Source organism: Natrix helvetica (assembly GCF_964273705.1).
Source record: "Natrix helvetica genome assembly, chromosome: 11".
In the NCBI taxonomy this organism is placed as follows: domain Eukaryota; kingdom Metazoa; phylum Chordata; class Lepidosauria; order Squamata; family Natricidae; genus Natrix; species Natrix helvetica.
Genome location: NC_138562.1, coordinates 17,017,534 through 17,036,178, shown reverse-complemented (window position 1 = coordinate 17,036,178; position 18,645 = coordinate 17,017,534). Strand labels below are relative to the sequence as shown.

At 47.5% G+C, this 18,645-nt stretch overlaps 1 protein-coding gene across 4 annotated transcripts; it reads left to right on the top strand.

The window, feature by feature from the left end:
• Positions 1-3: 3 nt before the first annotated feature.
• On the top strand, positions 4-18,468 carry XIAP (X-linked inhibitor of apoptosis). 4 transcript variants are annotated; one of them, XM_081964238.1, is made up of 7 exons: positions 4-140; positions 6,120-7,004; positions 9,641-9,740; positions 11,372-11,450; positions 13,434-13,467; positions 15,401-15,601; positions 16,905-18,468. In XM_081964238.1, exons 2-7 carry the CDS (start codon positions 6,152-6,154, stop codon positions 17,093-17,095), a joined length of 1,458 nt encoding a protein of 485 aa, XP_081820364.1. In that variant the 5' UTR covers positions 4-140; positions 6,120-6,151; the 3' UTR covers positions 17,096-18,468. The 4 variants fall into 4 exon arrangements, with proteins under 4 accessions (XP_081820364.1, XP_081820365.1, XP_081820366.1 ...); XM_081964239.1 differs by lacking the exon at positions 4-140 and adding an exon at positions 163-405; XM_081964237.1 differs by lacking the exon at positions 4-140 and adding an exon at positions 2,515-2,695.
• The last annotated feature ends 177 nt before the right edge of the window (positions 18,469-18,645 follow it).

Below are 18,645 nucleotides of genomic sequence, written 5' to 3'. Positions count from 1 at the left end.
GGAGGAGCAAGAGGTGGCGGTGTAGGAAGAAGAAGAGGAAAGCAGCGGCGGCGGCGGCGACGTCAAACAGCAAACTGCAAACCCTCGCTCTCCACCCCAGGGAGCCGAAGCGAGGGAGGCGGAGAAAAGAAAAGGCTGCGGTAGGTGAACCACAGAATCAATCCTCAGCCCCAGAAGCTGCGTTTCGTTCGCTTCGCTGTCCGCTAAATGCGGCGCCTTTAGAAGCCTCGGGTGCCGGCTCCGGCAACACGCGATTGGTTGGATGGCTGCACAGGTTCGAAACCGGGTTTAGACAAGCCGTAGGTTGTGCGGAGTCCAGGGACGGTGCATTATAGTCGTCTGGATTTTGAGCCGCCCCCCCCCCCGCTCCCCATGATGGGGTGGTGGTGGTCCGTTATATCAGAGGTGGGTCTCGACCTGAAGGACTTTGGAGTGGGTTAGGCTTCTAACGCCCAGCAAATAGCTGGGCTTTGTGGGGGAGGGGGATTCTGGGAGTGGAAGGAGTGGGGTGGGACTAGATGACCTCTGGGGTTCATTCTAAGGCTTGGTAATCTGTTTAAAAAAATCAAAAGTCCAAGCCTCCTAAAAGTTGGTTTTGCAAGACTGTGCGGTGCATGTCCCTAAAACATGCAAACCCGGATTGAGGTCGGATCGGTGCGGGGTTCAAATCCTACCCCCCACAAAGCGAGCAGAAGAAACCATGGTTAAGCTCTTTTTAAAGTTGGCTAGGATTTAGCATGATGGGTGAATTGACTTTTTTGGGGGTGGGGTAAGCTGCGTGTTTGCCAAAGAAGACCATCTGGAACAGATCTCTTTTTGCATTCCAACTAGCCCATCCCAACCCTCCCTGGCAAAAGCTGCCTAGTTGAGGGGTCCCCGTGGGGCTTGGCAATCCAAACGAGCCGTGCATCATGTCTGGGGTGGGGTGGGGTGGGGTGTGGGAGAGAAGAAGCATCAGTTGCGTGGGGGAAGGACTTTCTGACCAAGCAACCCCCAAATTTGGGCTCCAAGATGATCTTAGGGCATGATCTACACCAGGGGTGTCCAAACTTGGGAACTTTAAGACTTGTGGACTTCAACTCCCAGCAGAGCTGGCTGGGGAATTCTGGGAGTTGAAGTCCACAAGTCTTAAAGTTCCCAAGTTTGGACACCCCTGATCTACTCCAACCCGTGATTCCTTTTTGCAATCCTGAGGTTGAGATTCTCCATCATCCAGGTCCAGGTGGTCCCAAAGGTGCTTGTTTTTTCAGGAGGCAACTGGAATTTTGTTTTTTTTTTTCTTTTGAAGACGTTTCACTTCTCCTCCAAGAAGCTTCTTCAGCTCTGACTGCTTGATGGAGAATGGAAGGATTGATACTCCTTGCAGGCAAGCTGGTCCTCTGCATCCTTTTTTAGAGAGTCGCTGAAGCACTTGGAAGTTGGGAAAGGTCAAACTCCCAAGTGCTTCAACGTAATCCTTCCATTCCCCACTCTCCTATAGAGTTGAAGAAGCTTCTTGGATGAGAGGTGAAACCTCTTCCAAAGGGAAAAAAACCCCAAGAAAGTCCAGTTGCCTCCTGAAAAAATGAGTCACCTTTGGGACAATCCTGAGCTTGCCATTCCCAAGACAGGGCTCAACTCAGGGTGCGGGACAAGGGTCGGGTGGGGTGGTGGAGTGTTTCGCCTTGCACCATCCACTAATTCACTTCCGGACTGCCACGGGATCAGCGTGGCGCTCTCTCCGCCCATTCCATTGCAGTGGCGCTTTGCACCCGGGATTAGAATAGAATAGAATAGAATAAGATTCTGAATAGGATTCTGAAATAAAATGGAATAGAATAAGGAAAGAGAATAGAATAGAATAAGGAAAGAGAAGAGAATAGAATAAGGGAAGAGAAGAGAATAAAGAAAGAGAATATAATAGAATAGAATAGGTGATGGAATGGAACAGAACAGAATGAATATAGGAGAGAATATAATAGAATAGGAGATGGAATGGAACAGAACAGAATGAATGTAGAATAGAATGGAATATAGAGTAGAATAGAATTCTTTATTGGCCAAGTGTGATAGGACACACAAGGAATATGTCTTTGGTGCAGATGCTCTCAGTGTACATAAAGAAAAATAAAATGGAATACTTTCAACAAGAACCGTAAGATACATCATTTAGTGATAGCCAGTCACAGGTTACTAATAAGCAATCAAATTATACTAGGAAACAAATGAAACAATATACATTTTAAAGATAACAAGCAACATGGTTATAGTCGTAAGTGGGAAGACATAGATAATAGGAAGAGAGAGAAGAAGAATAGTAATCCAGTCTTAGTGGGTAATTTGACGGTGTTGTGGGGATTAGTTGCTTAAGCAGAGGGGTGCAGGCTTTGCACGTGTGAACGCGCTGCGCCTGCTTTCCGGGTCTGCGAGCTCCTGCAATCCGAGTTAAACGGGTGGGGGGGGAGAAGCGAGGAGCAACCTCGGGAGACCCTCTACCCCCGCCCCCCCCCCCATGCATTTTCCCCGGGGGACCCTCCGGATTGCTGCATCCAGCCGATGAGTCCTCCGTCCGGCGGGGCGCCCGATCCTCCGGCAGCTCCTCCCCGAGGCCGCGGGGAGGCGCTTCTTCCTTCTCGGGGCGGCGGAGGGAGGTCCAGCAGCCATTTTTCGGACTGGCCGAGCGCGTTCCCCGGCGGAGGGCGGCCGGACAAGCGAGGTGAGTGCGGGCGGAGGAAACACCCCTCCCCATCCTCCCCGGCCGGGGTCCTGCGGGTCATGGGCTTTGGAACCCCGCTTCTCTGCGGGGCGAAGGGCGAACGGACCCCGCTTGGGCGACCTTCTGCACCGGGAACACCCCTCCCCAGCCGGGATCCTGCGGGCTGCGGGGCATGGGCTTTGCGATCCTGCTTCTCTGCGGGGCGAAGGGCGAACGGACCTCGCTGGACGCCCTTTTGCACCGGGAATACCCTTCCCCATGCTCCCCGGTCGGGATCCTGCGGAGAATGGGCTTTGGAACCCCGCTTCTCTGCGGGACGAAGGGCAAACGGACCCCGCTTGGGCGACCTTCTGCATCAGGAATACCCCCTCCCCATGCTCCCCGCCCGGTATCCTTCGGGCTGCGGAGCGTGGGCTTTGCGATCCCGCTTCTTTGCGGGGCGGGCGGTGGGGGGCAAACGGACCCCGCTTGGGCGACCTTCTGCATCGGGAACATCCCTCCCCGTGCTCCCCGGCCGGGATCCTGCGGGCTGCGGAGCGTGGACTTTGACCTTTCTTTGCATTGCAAAAGATACGTGAGCGCGGCGGGTCGTGGGAATGCCTCTCCCCGCAGGCACGCGGGGGGGGGGGTTCACAGAAGGCGAATCCCCGACAATAGTCGGCCTGAATTCTTTTTTTTTTTCACCTTGCCAGGCCCGGCGAGGTCGAAAGGGAAGGGCGGAAATCTCTTGATCCCGGGGGTTTCCTTCCTTCCACCCGGGTGGAGTCGCGTTCCTGCGTGGGAATTCCCCCGCCACGCGTGTTAGCTGCAGGCCTGCCTGCTTTCGCTTTTGCTCCCGCCGCCAGTTTCGTTTTCCCAACTTTTTGGGTTAAGATGATTTAAGAGACAAAAGGGATTAGGGGGCGTTAAAAAAGCAAAATACAGCAGTGGCCAAAATTGTGGAAATCTTTTTGGGAAAAGTGTGTGGTATTTTTGAGGTTTGATTTTCTTTTGGAGTAGTATTGCCAAATTATATATCAATGGAAAGTTAATTTAATCAAGAATGTAATGCAATAACTTTTATGAAGGGTTTGCTATAGCAGTTATAAAAAAGAAAAGTGAAACACAGAAAAAATGAGATGTACAAAAATTATTGTTATAGAAAAAACAAGATATGCAAAAATTAACACGGTGTCAGTTAATAGTTGGGTAACCTTTAGCATGAATTATGGCCTTACAATGTCTTCCCATGACGCAAACCAAGTCTTTTAGTTCTGCAGCTCTTTATAATGTGAAACCAAGATGGAATGATTGCTTCTATTAACTGGGTTTGATTGCTGGCTATATTTGACTACACCTTTTCATAGAATACAGATAATTGAACAAACTTTGTGGCATTACATTCTTGATTAAATTATCTTTCCATTGATATATAATTTGATGGTACTACTCCAGAAAAAGAGGTGTTATCAGCCATCAAACCTCAAAAATACACTTTTCCCAAAAAGGTTTCCATGATTTTGGCCACTATTGTAGGTTATTTTTGCAGGCGTAAAAGTGCCTTCTCGCGTAGGAACGTGAGGACTCTCGCCCTTTGCTCAGCGGATTAACCTTTGAGGCTTAATTTTAGGGATTTATGGCTTGGCAGTTGGAAAATGTCTTTCCCTATGGAGTAGTTGAATACATTCTTCCTGGGATAAAATGAGAATTGAGATTGGTGGAACCTGCCCAATGTTTTTCAAGACTCAGCATCATTTCCTGCTCGTCTCCCCCCCCCCCCTTACCAATTAGTAGAAAGTAGCATGGCAAGAAGAACTAAAGAGTCTCTTGATGCGGGTGAAGGAGGAGAGTGGGCTTGAACTGAGATCATGGCATCTGGCCCTCTCAATCCCTGGCAAATAGATGGGGAAGAAATGGAGGTAGTGACAGATTTTATTTTCCTGGGCTCCAAGTTCAACGCAAATGGGGACTGCAGCCAAGAAATTAAAAGACGCTTGCTCCTGGGGAAGAAAGCTATGGCAAATCTAGACAGCATACTAAAAAGCAGAGACATCGCCCTGCCAACACAACTGCGCATAGTCATGGCTATGGTTTCCCCAGTCGCAATGTATGGCTGTGAACCTTGGACCAGAAGGAAGGCTGAGCGCCAAAGAATGGAGGCCTTTGGACTCTGGTGCTGGAGAAGACTCCTGCGAGTACCTTGGACTGCAAGGCGATCCAACCATTCAGTCCTAGAGGAGATCCACCCTGACTGCTCTTTAGAAGACCAGATCCTGAAGATGAAACTCAAAGACTTTGGCCACCTAATGAGAAGGAAGGACTCACTGGAGAAGAGCCTCATGCTGGGAACGATTGAGGGCAAAAGAAGAAGGGGACAACAGAGAATGAGGTGGCTGGATGGAGTCACCGAAGCAGTCGGCATGAGCTTCAATGGACTCCAGAGGATGGTAGAGGACAGGAAGGACTGGAGGAAGGTTGTCCGTGGGGTTGCGATGGGTCAGACACGACTTCGCGACTAACAACGAAGCATGGCAAGAAGGAAGAAGAAAATAAAAACCTTTGCAATTCCCTTTCTGTTAAAAAATAAAAATAAGAGGAGTTTTTTAAAGGTGTTTAAAAAAAAAAGATTTGTCAAAACCTTTGTAATTCCCACCATCCCATCAGAGCTGAAGAAGCTTCTTGGAGGAGAAGCGAAACGTCTTCAAAGAAAAAAAATCAGAAAGTCCAATTGCCTCTTGGGGGAAAAAAAGCATCTTTGGGACAACCAAGACCTCAAGGCCGGAGAATCTCTGTAGACACTTTGCAATTTCCTTTCTATTAAAAAACAAATAAGGGGAGATTTTTAAAGGATTTTTTTTTTTTAAAAAATTAGATTGGTCAAAACCTTTGCAATTTCCTTTCAGTTAATAATAATAATATAGGGAGGTTTTTAAAGGATTTTTTTTTTTAAAAAAAAATTAGATTTGACCCCTGGTGTCAAAATAAGACAAGTGTGGAAAAAGGCGGTGGAAACACACAACCCATCCCCGTTAAGTCATGTGTTGTGGGAGTCTGCTGTGAGAAATTTCCCAATCTTTCAAACTGGTTTTTCCATTTTGTCAGCTGACAAGAAAGGAAAACAGAACTCTGGATATTCCGCCAGGGAAGCATCAGCTTTCGTTTGCCATTAAAATAAATTTTAAACTTTCTGTTAGGCCGGCTTGCTTGAATTTGCTAAAACGAATTTGCTAAAACGGAGATGGGCGTGGCCCGCGAGGCCTCGAGTTTGACACCCCTGCCCTAACTCTTCCCAAGATAATTGCTTTGTTCGGTGAATTTTGGCACGGCCAAAAATAAGTGGGATGCTTATTTTGTGATTTTGCTTGTCCAGTGATGGGAGCGTTTTCTTCGCAGTGTCTGTTGTCTCTTTCTAACCTTACGTGTGTGTGTTTTAATTTTATTTTAGGAAATCTGGAGGAAACTCCGTCCGCGAGAGGGATGATGTGTAATGGCCCCATTTTGGAGGATCCTACACCAGACATGGCTCAGTTGGTTTCCAGGCAAGAAACCTTTGCCGGTTTCCCAAGTCGCTGCCCCGTTTCTTCCTCGGACTTAGCCCAGGCTGGCTTCTTTTACACCGGAGAAGGAGACCAAGTCCGATGCTTTAGCTGCCTTGCGACCCTAGAAGGATGGGAAGTGGGGGACTCGGTGGTTGGAAGGCACAAAATCGTCTCTCCCAACTGCCACTTTATCAACGGTGCCGACTTCGAAGAGGGTCGTCTGCTTTCCGGGCTGCCAAACGGTCCCCATGGAAGAGAAGCCGCCACTTCCGTCCCGCCGGATTCCGATCTGTCTTCCGATTTCGAGGCCGATTACTTGTTGAGAACCAGGCAAGTGGTAGATCTCTCAGGATCCCCCTATCCCCAAAACTCAGCCATGTGCAACGAAGAGGTCCGGTTGAGATCTTTCCACCACTGGCCTCCTTACGCGCCGGTCACCCCGGAAGATCTGGCCAACGCGGGGCTCTATTACCGAGGCGTGGAGGACGAAGTGGAGTGTTTTTGTTGCGGGGGTAAGATGAAAAACTGGGAACCGGGTGACCAGGCATGGTCGGAGCACCGCCGTCATTTCCCAAGATGCTTTTTCGTCCTCGGACACGATGTTGGGAACGTGGCCCATCCCCCAGGGGATGGACAACTGGATAGAAGCAGCATGCAACGGGGGCCTCCTTTTTCTCCTCCTCTTCATAACCCCTCCATGGCAGATTTTGCAAAGCGCCTCCAGACTTTTGGGGCGTGGAGTTACTCGATGAGCAAGGAGCGGCTTGCTCAAGCTGGCTTTTACAGTCTAGGTAAGTAGAAGGCGGATTTTGCAATGGGCAAAAACCCTTAGGTTGGGTTCATGCAATCTCACCCCATCTCCCTGCCAACTCCAGCATACCGCCTTAGAAATCTGTTGGGGCCTGGCAGCGGCCTGCAGAGCTGGCAGCAGAGTCGGGCAGTGAGGAGGTTGGGGAGGAACATGGGCCAGTCCTGGGGGCTGAGGAAAGCTCAGACGAGGGCTCTGCGTCGGAGGCAGAGAGGGAGCTAGATAGCAGTGAGGCAGAGGAACAGCTGGAGCCTGTTCCCAGTGTGCGCATGTGCAGAGCTGCCAGAAGACAAGAACAACTAAGACAGCAGAGTCGACTTAAGAGTAAAGCCACACCTTGGAGTTGATTGGCCCCTCCCAGAGGAAACAAAAGAGGAGCAAACGGGGAGTGGGCTGGTGCCGAAAACAATTTGTTCCTTTGGTCGTTTCAAAGAGTGGAAAGTTCTGTTTGTGACTCTAAGAGACTCTGTGCCAAGTTTTGCCTTGCCCTGTGTTGGGAAACTAGTTATCTGGCAGCTCTCCAAGCGAGATAAGGTTTGTGTTGATAAACATTCCTCTGAAAGACTGTTTGCTAAGCCTTGCTGTCTGTGAATGAAAGGAATTAAGTCATGTAAATAAAAGAGGTTTTGCCGAGACCAAGAGTCTGCTTCTTGCTTTTTAAGGAAGCCTGGGTCAGAGCAGAATGACCTATTGTTTATTGTGGTACAGGCAGTCCTTGACTTACAACCGTTTGTTTAGTGACCGTTCAAAGTTACAACAGCCCTGAAAAAAAATGACTTATGACCGTTTTTCACATCTACGACCGTTGCTGTGACAGTCATGTGATCCAAATTCAGATGCTTGGCCACTGGCATGTACTTATGATGGGTTGCAGTGTCCCGGGGTCCCGTGATCCTCCTTTTGTGACCTTCTGACAACAAAGTCAACTAAGGCAGGAAAGGTCATGAAACGAGGCAAAACGTGCTTGAGTAGTGTCTCACTCAGCAACGGAAATGTTGGGCTCAGTTTTCATAAGTAGAGGACTCTCTTTTTTTCTTCTTTTGTTTGCATTTTTGTGTCATCTTCTATGAGCCCCCATCTCGTCTTTTTCAAACCAGGATCTGTGGCTCATCGCTTCTCAGCAAACCAGGATTGAAAGCCGAGAGCTAACCACAGCTCCTGGCTTGTTAAGGATAAATCAAGACGCCTTGTATGAAAATTTGGCGCAAGTAACCACAGAAATTTAGCCCTTCCAAGAGACGGCAACTGGGAATCATTTTCTAGCATGTAGCTGTGGTCTCTCACGGTTCATCCTTACGCATCCTGGATTGTTTTTAACAGCTCTTGATCTGAAAATAAGCTGCTGTTGATCATTTCGGCAAATGTTCAGCTGAAAGAGGTGTATTTTTGGACTGTTTAATTGCAAGAGAATGTCGTACGCGGAGTATTTGGGATAATTCATGGAAACCAGGAGTCTTAAATGGTAGTGCATTTCCCCTCTTTCTTTCTTTAGGGCATTAATGGGTTTACCCATTTAACATCTGCGCAAGACATCTTGCCTTTGAGCTGATCTTTCTAATCTCATTTGAGTTGAAACCTGCAGGGAACTAAAAATAGGAGCTGTTAGAACCGTTATGGCGAACCTAGGCCACAGGTGGCACACGGACTCCTCTCTGCGGGTAGGCGAGCTGTTGCCCCAGCTCAGCGCATGGGTGCGCGCCTCCCTCCGACCAGCTGATTTTTGGGGTTCTGCACATGCGTGGAAGGCGGGGCGCATGCGGGAGACGGTCGCATATAGGGGGTCAGGGGGGGGTCACGCACGCATTGCATTATGGATACAACTTCCGGCACACAAGGACGAAAAGCTTAGCCCTCGCTGCCTTAGAAGATTAATCGTAAAATTCAAACACCTTCCGGCACTGATTTGCATTAAAAGATCGAGGATTCATAAGTAGCGTGCAGGTAAATCCTCGCTTTATGACCACAGTTGAGGCCCCTAAATTTCTGTGGCTAGGTGAAAACGTTCGTTAAATTTTGGTTTTTCCCATTTTATGATCAGACTTGCCACTGTTGTTCAGTGAACACTGTAGTTGGGAAGTTGGGAACACGTTTGTGAAGCAAATCTGTTTTTTTTTCCATTGACTTTTGCTTGTCAGAAGGTCGCAAAAGGGGACAGCAGGTCCCTGGGACATGGCAACCGTCGTAAAGATGAGTCGGTTGCCAAATGTCTGAATTTTGATCGCATGGCCATGGGGATCCTCTAATGGTAATAAGGGTGGAAAACGGTCATAAGTCACTTTTTAGACTGCCATTGTAGCAATAGCGCTTAGACTTATATACCACTTTACAGTGCTTTATTGCCCTCTCTAAGCGGTTTACAGAGTCGGCGTTTTGCCCCCAACAATTTGGGTCCTCATTTTACCCACCTCCGAAGGATGGAAGGCTGAGTCAACCTTAAGCCTGGTGAGATTCGAACTGCCAAATTGCAGGCAGCTAGCAGAAGTAGCCTGCAGTACGGCACTCTAACCAATGTGCCACCACGGCTCCTAATTGTAGCTTTGAACGGTCACTAAATGAACCCATTGTACCTGTATTTGCAGACAAAAGAGTTTCTGTTCATGAACAAGCTGCTTTTTCCAGGTATTGTCGACAGCGTTGAATGCTTCTCCTGCGGTGGAGGGTTGAAGGAATGGAAGCCAGGCGAGGATCCGTGGGAGGAACACGCAAGATGGTATCCCGGGTAGGAATATTTCATTTTTTTTTTCCAAATTGTATCTTGAGATGGGAATCCTTAGCTTGGAGATATCCAAAACCCGATATGTCAGAAGTGGAAAGTTTTGGACTCTAGAACAGCGGTCCCCAACTTTTGGGAGCACTAAATTCATCACTTTAAATCCCGCGGACCACTAATATCAAGATCACGTGAAGTGTTAATACCACTTTATAATGCCTTGGTAAGGCCACACTTGGAATACTTCATTCAGTTCTGGTCGCCACGATGTAAAAAAGATGTGGAGACTCTAGAAAGAGTGCAGAGAAGAGCAACAAAGAAGATTAGGGGACTGGAGCCCAAAACATATGAAGAACGGTTGCAGGAACTGGGTATGTCTAGTTTAATAGGACGAAGGACTAGGGGAGACATGATAGCAGTGTTTCAATATCTCAGGGGTTGCCACAAAGAAGAGGGAGTCAAACTATTCTCCAAGGCACCTGAGGGTAGAATAAGAAACAATGGGTAGAAACTCATCAAGGAGAGAAGCAACTTAGAACTGAGGAGAAACTTCCTGACAGTGAGAACAATTAATCAGTGGAACAGAAATTGCCTCCAGAAGTTGTGAATGCCCCAACACTGGAAGTCTTTAGGAAGATGTTGGATAACCATGTGTTTGAAACGGTATAGGGTTTCCTGCCTAGGCAGGGGGTTGGACTAGAAGACCTCCAAGGTCCCTTCCAACTCTATTATTGTATTGTAATATGATCTGCCTAATGACTGGCTGGGTGGACGTGGCTAGGTGGTCATATGACTGGGTGGGCGTGGCCAACTTGATGTCACTCACATCAGGGGGTGCCTCCCCAGCCTCTACTCGCCCCTCCCCTCCCAGTCACTCCCGGCCTGGGTTCCTTGGGGCCCAGTTGGGGGAGGGGAGGGAGCAGGGTGTGCTAGGAGGAGACTCTATGGAAAGGGGTGGGTTTTCTGGTCAGCTCCACAATTGATAGGGCCTTTGGTTAGGACAGGTAGAGGACAAAGGACGCCGCGCTAGGAGAAGACTCTATGGTGGGGAAACCGGACTTCCGGTCGGCTGCAGAATTGAACGGGGGGGGGGGGCTTCTGGTTAGGACCTTCATGGCTCTTTGAGTGTTTAAGGTTGCCGACCCCTGGTATGGGGTCTCCTGCTTGGACAGAGGGATAGACTAGAAGACCTCCAAGGTCTCTTCAAACTCTGTTATTCTGGACAACTCTGGCGGGTGGGATGGAACCCCCAGAGGTGAGTGAGGGGTAGAAAAGGGGAGGTTGTTTGAAAGCTGACAGTTTACCTTGAATGCCGCTCATAGAATCATAGGACCAGAAGGGACATCTGAGGTCTTCTAGTCCAACCCCCAACCCAAGGAAGGAGTCTTTATCCCTTCTGCTCTTAAGGATGCTTTGGGGGGAAAGTTTTGTCAACAGCAGGAAGATAATTGAGGCCACCTAATCAGACGTCTTGTCTGAATGCAGTTTTGAAGGTACGTGCAACCTATCCAACTTGCTTAGGGCACAGTGGGTTGTGGGTTCAGATCAGGGTGGTTTGTTAATTGAAATGTGTGAATTCGATGACTGCTTTGTTCCGGGTCTTCGGCTTGGCTCATTTTGCTCCCACCTTTTGTACCTAGGTGCAAATACCTGGGAGAAGAAAAGGGACAAGCTTTTGTGAACAGCGTCCATTTAAAGCCTTTGCCCCAGGAATCAACTGTAAGTCTGCCTTTCCTTGTTGGAGTGTCTCTCTTCTTTCTTTCTTTCTTTCTTTCTTTCTTTCTTTCTTTCTTTCTTTCTTTCTTTCTTTCTTTCTTTTTCTTTCTTTCTTTCTTTCTTCCTTCCTTCCTTCCTTCCTTCCTTCCTTCATCTCTTTCTCTTTCTTTTTCTTTTTTCTCTTCCTTTCTCTTTCTGTTTCTTTTGTTTGTTTGTCTCTTTTCCTTCCTTCCTTCCTTTTTCTTTTTCTTTCTTTCTTTCTTTCTTTCTTTCTTTCTTTCTTTCTTTTTCTCTTTCTTTCTTTTTCTTCTTTTTCTTCCTTTCTTTTTTGTTTTTTTGTCTCTCTTTTCCTTCCTTCCTTTTTCTTTTTCTTTCTTTCTCTTTCTTTTCTTTTCTTCCTTTTTTCTTTCTTTTTCTCCCTTCCACCCTCCCTCCCTTCCTTCCTCCCTTCCTTCCTTTCTTTCTCTTTTTCTCTTTTTTATTTTTTTCTTTGTCTCTGTTGTCTCTCTCTCTCTCTTTCTCTCTCTCTCTCTCTCTCTCTCTCTCACTTTTTCTTCTCTCTCTCTCTCTCCTCTTTGCTTCCGCCATGCACCCAAGCCAACTCTGCAGGGACTCTAGTTTTCGGATGAATGTGGATTTTAAATCATGCATGCATTGAGCCAATTAAATTAGTAGAAAGGCTTGAGTTACTATCCCGCGGTCTCTCCAGCTGTCTTCCCGTGAGCAGATGGTGTTCCCATCCGCAGCTGAAAAGGTTAATTGCTGCCACGAAAAAGGCCACATTTAACTGATGTGATTCCTGCTTCCTTGTTGATGGCGAGCGGTCTAAGCGATTTCCTCGCACAAATGAATTGACAAATGCAAACTGTGATATTTGTCAGTTGAGGATGTTGGATGTATCTTGTCACTCTGGATGTGTGTGTGTATCTTGTCTATTTAGAGGATAGAGGTGGAGGAAGAGAAGAGAATGCACTACTCCGTTTGAAGGATTTGAGGGATTTATAGGTTAGCTATAAATATTCCCCATAAGTTTAGGAATGTCTGCAAAAGGGGGGCATGAGGGCTCAGCCGTTAAAAGACGCTGAGCTGGAGAGCTGACGGACCGGGTTTGAGACCCTGGCACCACACAATCGGATGAGCTCTCATTACTTGCTCCAGCTCCTGTCCACCTACTGTGTTTCCCCGAAAATAAGACCAGGTCTTCTATTAATTTTTGCTCCAAAATTATGCATTAGGTTTTATTTTTTCGGTTGGGTCTTATTTTGGGGGAAATACGACAGCAGTTCTAAAGCATGCAGATGCGAGTAGATAAATAGGTACCGCTTCGGTGGGAAGGTAGCAGCGTTCCGTGCGCCTTTGGTGTACAGCCATGCTGTCCACATGACCACGGAAATTCTCTTCAGACGACGCTGGCTCTCGCGACTAAAAAACGGAGATGAGCGCGCAAGCCTAGAATAGACACCTTTGCATTTCTGCTTGCAAATGGACTCCTGATGCTTCCTGTGCAAGGATTTCTAGAGGAAAAAAACACAACTCGTCTGTGGAATAATGTTGTCGGTTCACTTCCCACCATTTGCTCTTTGCCTTTCCCCTGTCTTTTATTCCTGAATTTTATTCCTGCGAATCCTGAAATGTCTCTGGGTTATTTCTCCTTGGGGGATGAGACCATCTGGCCACGTGCTGTTAAAATTACCTACCGGTTGGCTCAGCCCCTTCTGCAACACATCTCCCCCTCCCCATCCTTATTATGTAACCCTGTAAGCCAGTAGTTCTCAACCTGAACAACTTTGAAGATGTTTGTACTTCAAGTCCCAGAATGCTTTGGCCGTGAAGTTGCTAGGTCAGCGTAAATAAACTGTACTAGAAGCCACTGATTGTGACTGATTCCCCTCACAAGCATTTACTGAATGAGCCAGCAGAAATTTGATTCCAATCCAGGGCAACATTCTAAAAAAAAAAAAAAAACATTTATTTGTTTCTTTATAGACAGAAGAACCTGAGAAAGTTCTAAATATTGAAGGTACGTATATCCTGAACGACTCCATTGCGATCAGTTCTAATTACTTGCTGTCATCGGGAGTCATTGCTTAATTTGCATTTTTTTTCTAATTGTGTTTACAAATATTTTTCAAAGGGGGGCAGGAGGGAACCAACCACACCTGTTGGTTTAGTTTGGCAAAACTTTCAGGCTAATATTGGTGTAAATTAGGACAGTGGCAAGGGTGAAATACTCACGGTTTGGCCGAACTGGTAAAAACAATTGTCCTTGGTTCTGCGAACTGGTAGGTCAATCGGTAAGCTGCGCGATTGTTGGAAACTTTTGTTGCGCTTTTTAAAGCATTTTTTTTTCCTGCAGGAAAAATGTTTTAAAAAGTGGTGGTGGGAGGGGTTGCTGCAAAAGAGAGAGAGGGGGAAGGAAAAAGGAGAGGGAAGGAGGACCACAAACCTGGCACTAGGCGCAGCTTCAGAGGATACCTTGAAAGAGCACAGCAATCCAGGGCTGGAAGGGACCTGGAGGTCATCTAGTCCAACCCCCTGCTTCAGCAGGACATTGTTAAAGTGAGTTTCTGACTTTTGACACACCCCCAGTCACATGGCTATATAGCCACGCCCACCCAGTCACATGACACACACACATACCCCACCAAGCCACGCCCACAGAACGGGTAGGAAAAAAAATTAGATTTCACCACTGAACAGCGTATGTAAGTATTGATCCGATCTTAGGATATTTTAAATTTGCAGCCATGACAACTACCTGTAAGTAAAATCCTGAACCTTAGTTAGAATATGCTTTTATTTAGAAGGAAACGAGTTCTTTTTTGGATCTTATTTTAATTCAATAATAGGGATTCATTGTCAGAAATAATAGGAAGGAATTTTATATCCCCAAGAATGCAGTGTTTGGGGATTCATTTGTCTGAATATACAGCGAACTGTCCTGTTACTATCCATCAATTAAATGAATAATGGAGATTGGGGGTTATGATTTTATTATTTGTATTTTGTTATTTTTATTTCTTTTATATTGTGTTTTCATTTCCTGTGAGCTGCCTTGAGTTGCCATGTTCTGTTCATTTTCTATATTCTATTCCATTCCATTCCATTCTTCATTCCAATATTAAATCTATTCTATTCTTTTCCATTCCTGTTCCATTCCATTCCATTCCACTCCACTCTATATTCATTACGTTTCCATCTACAAACCGTTGACTAAATACTGGTACTCCTCAGCCTACAAGCACAATCCAGCCCAGCCCCTCCGTGGTGAAGCAGTGGTGAAGTAAGCTTTGCCCCCATTGTACGGCCTTTCTACAGGGGCTAAGTGATTCGCTGCCGTGGTTAAGCGGGTCACACTGTTGTTAAGTGAATCTGGCTTCCCCCCTTGACCTTGCTCATCAGAAGGTTGCAGAACTGGATCGAGTGATCCCGGAGACACTGCAAACCTCGTACGTCCACGCCCAGTTGCCATGCGTCTGAATTTGGATCACATCACGGGGATGCCGCAACTGAGTGACGCGATGGCCTAGAGGTGGAGCCCTCGCCTCACAATCAGAAGGCTGTGGGTTTGATCCTAGGGAGAGGCTGATATTTCTCTCTCCGGGCACAATGAGAATCTGTCTGCTATATAAACTCCGCACTGGCGACAGGAAGGGCATCTGGCCAGGAAGCACTCCATTCAGTTGCCCAGACTCCACAAGGGATTATGGGGTCCTTAAAAGAAGATGATGGGGATGCTGCGACGGTCATAAGTGTGGAAAAACGGTCCTAAGTCACTTTCCCCCCCCCCCAAGGGTTACCTTCCAACAGCCGAACTTAAAGGAACTGTTATAAGTCAAGGACTGCCTGTATTTCGAGCTTAGCGTCACATGCGGTTACGGCTGTCCGCCGAGCTCTGCTTTTCCTTTCCTAGCTGGGCCTTCTTGCTTTCACGAGATTTTTATCTCTTGCAGACGAAGAGCATCTGCAAAGCCAGGCGGTCCAGAGCGCGTTGAAGATGGGATTCAGCGCGGAGGAAATTAGCCAAATGGTGGAGAGGAAGGCGCACCTTTCGGCCGAGCGCTACCGATCAGTGGAGGCGCTGGTCACGGACTTAATCAGCGCCCAGAGGGATAATACGCCCAGCGCGTACTTAGAAAACCATCTGCAGAAAGGTGATTGTTGCAGATCCCAGGGAAGGGATTATGGCAAACTCAGTTCTGTAGAGATTCTCTTATCATCCAGGCCATGGTTGCCCCCAAGGTGCGTTTTCAGGAGGCAGCTGGACTTTCTTCGGTTTTTTTTTCCTTTTAAAGGCGTTTCGCTTCTCATCCAAGAAGCTTCTTCCGCTCTGACTAGATGATGGGGAATGGAAGGATTTATATTCCTTGCAGAGAGATGGTCCTTTTAGAGCAGTGGTTCTCAACCTTCCCAATGCCGCGACCCTTTAATACAGTTCCTCGTGTTGTGGTGACCCCCAGCCATCAAATTGGTGTCTCGGTTTCTAAGACCATCAAAAATATGTGCTTTCCGATGGTCTTAGGCGACCCCTGTGAAAGGGTCGTTCGACCCCCCAAAGAGGCCCCGACCCACAGGTTGAGAACCACTGTTTTAGAGGGTCGTTGAAGCACTTGGAGGTTTACCTCTGTCCTCAGGGTGACCTGGTTCCTGTAGTCTGCATTTTTTCCCCTGGAAACCTCTGGAAATACAACTTGGGATGAAGACCCTTGGAATGGTGTGGGAGGAGGAACGGATTTCCAGAGAGAGAGAAATTGCAGACTACAGGAACCAGGTAACCCTGAGGACAGAGGTAAACCTCCAAATGCTTCAACAACCCTCCAATAGGATGCAAACGACCAGCTATCTGCAAGGAGTATCAATCTTTCCATTCCCCACCATCCAGTCAGAGCCGGATACAAAAGAAAGTTGCTCCTGAAAAAGCACCTTTGGGATGAACTCAATTAACGGCAGAACTTTTGTTTGTGGTCAGATGTTTGGTGGAAAGATTGGAAACGTGCAACTCTTTGTTTGTTTTCTTTGTTTGTTTATTGGATTTATATGCTGCCCTTCTCCCAAAGGACTCAGGGCGGCGTACAACATTAAAAACAAAAACATATTACAAAAGTTAAAAAAGAAATTAGATAGACTACCTTGATAATGCCTGAGCTTTTCACAAAGAGAGCAGCTTCCCCCCCCCGCCCCACAGCTACTAAATATTAAAACGTCCTTGCTGCTAAGTGTCTCACTTAACAACAGAAATGTTGGGCTGAGTTGTGGTTGTATGTCGAGGACTGTCTGGAATTGTAAAGTTTTATCGCAGGTTCTAGTTTCAGGACTCCCAACTCGCCGGGAGCCCAGCAGGTTCTCTGTTTCCAACTCCTAGAGTAGTGGATCCTGTCTTTTTTAAACAACCCCCCCCCCCACTCCTTGGTGAAGGGATCTCATGAAATCTCTATTTTTATCTCCCCTCCCTGGCAGATCTCAGTACAGAAGAGAAGTTGAAACGTATGGAGGAAGACAAAATCTGTAAGATCTGCATGGATAAGCTTCTCTCCGTGGTCTTCATTCCTTGCGGACACCTGGCTTGCCAAGAGTGCGCAGAGGCGGTGGAGAAATGCCCCTGGTGTTGCAAGGTCATTGCAAACCGGCAGAAGGTCTTCATGCCTTAATGGGAAGTGCCGGTGGGGAGAGATTCCATGAAAACAAAACCAACAAACACCCCCCCCCGACCCCCCTCAAAAAAAATCCAAACGCTGACCCAGATCCACAGGTGTCTCCTCCGAAATGGATTTAGCGAGGATTGGCTCTTGAATTGGACGCACGGGGGCTGCGCGGGGTATGAACCGGCAAGAGGAGGGTGTCGATTGGATTTTCCATCCTCCTATTGAATTAGAGGCGCTTTTAATCGGGGCGCCTGAATCGGAGAGGATCTTGCGATCGGGTGTTAAAATGTCAGGGCTGGAATCTTTTCGGGTGTTTTTGTCATGTTTTCAGGGGTGGAGAAATATCTTGCAACTGTTGGGGTTCTTGATGGGGTGTTTTTTTTTTTTTTTTGGAGGGTTTCTTTTCCCCCCCTTGTAGAGTTTATCACCGAACCTGCAAAAGGGCACTCAGAACTGGACGGGTTTGGGCAGCTCTTGTCGACTTTATAATCTGTGGGCTTCCGACTCCCAGCATTCTGGGCTGAGGAATTCTGGAAGTTGAAGTCCCACAGGTCATGAAGTTGCCCTCTGCACTCACTGAATAGTCTCCCCCACCGCCGCCCCCCCCCCCAAAAGGCCCTTTTCTCCCTTAAGGTTCTTTAGAATTGCTGAACTTGCTCCCCAGGCCAGTCTGAAAGTTGTGTTCTTTTCATTGTGCTCGCCTGCCATGCCAACAACTCTGCCCATCCCTTTTCCAGTCCGAAGTGGTATTAAGCCAGACACGCAAGGCCAACACAAAAAGCTGGATGACAAAAAGGGTGTGAAGAATGATTGTAGAACAAGAGAAGGGGTGGACCTTGTACGTCGCTGATTTTTCCATCTGTTCAAAGGGTAGACTTTTTTTTCTCTCCCAAGGGCAGCAACGCCGATAGCTCGGTTTTACAAACCCAATCCCCTTCCCTGGGGTCTGTCTCTTGGAAGGAAGGTGCCAATCACACGGCTTTTTCGTTGACCAGTTGCAGGAAAGAGGGGATACCCCCTTTCTATCCCAGTTCAAAGGCTCACCTAGGTTTTCGCGCGTCCTCCACAGGTGGAGTTGCACAAACTAGGATGGAAACCTGACTTAAGTTTCACATTTCGGGTTTTCACAAAGGCACATTACGTGTAACTGATGCTTTGGGGTCCAAATGTCAGCGTCAAAGTCCTGACTTTGGACGGCGAGTCGTACGTCGATTGGGGTAAGTTGGGGTCGTGCATGTCCTTGTTCCTTTTCTTCCGTAGATTCGTCCGGTGGATGAAGCAGAGTTTTTGAGTTTTTAATCATTTATGGGTAGAAGAAGTGAGCTGCTGTTCTGCTCTATACCGGATTTCCCCCCTGAAATAAAAGGATGCACCAGGTAGATTGTTGATGTTGGTCTATGTGGCTTTGAGAAAACACGGCGATAAGTGGAGGGAATACCTGAGAAATGGATGCCACTCTTTAATTCAAGAGTTAAGAAGCAGGTGGTCTCTGTTTCCCCCCCCCCCCCTTGCACTAGATACTAATGTTTGGTAGGAAAACATAAAACCGAACGTCA

What these genes read in the sequence shown, in the direction of transcription:
- XIAP (XM_081964237.1), top strand. Translation starts at nt 2,536, where the DNA reads ATGAGTCCTCCGTCCGGCGGGGCGCCCGATCCTCCGGCAGCTCCTCCC. An exon ending in CACGCAAGATGGTATCCCGG is followed by an intron (nt 9,741 to 11,371) that starts GTAGGAATATTT and finishes TTTTGTACCTAG; the next exon opens with GTGCAAATACCTGGGAGAAG. An exon ending in CTTTGCCCCAGGAATCAACT is followed by an intron (nt 11,451 to 13,433) that starts GTAAGTCTGCCT and finishes GTTTCTTTATAG; the next exon opens with ACAGAAGAACCTGAGAAAGT.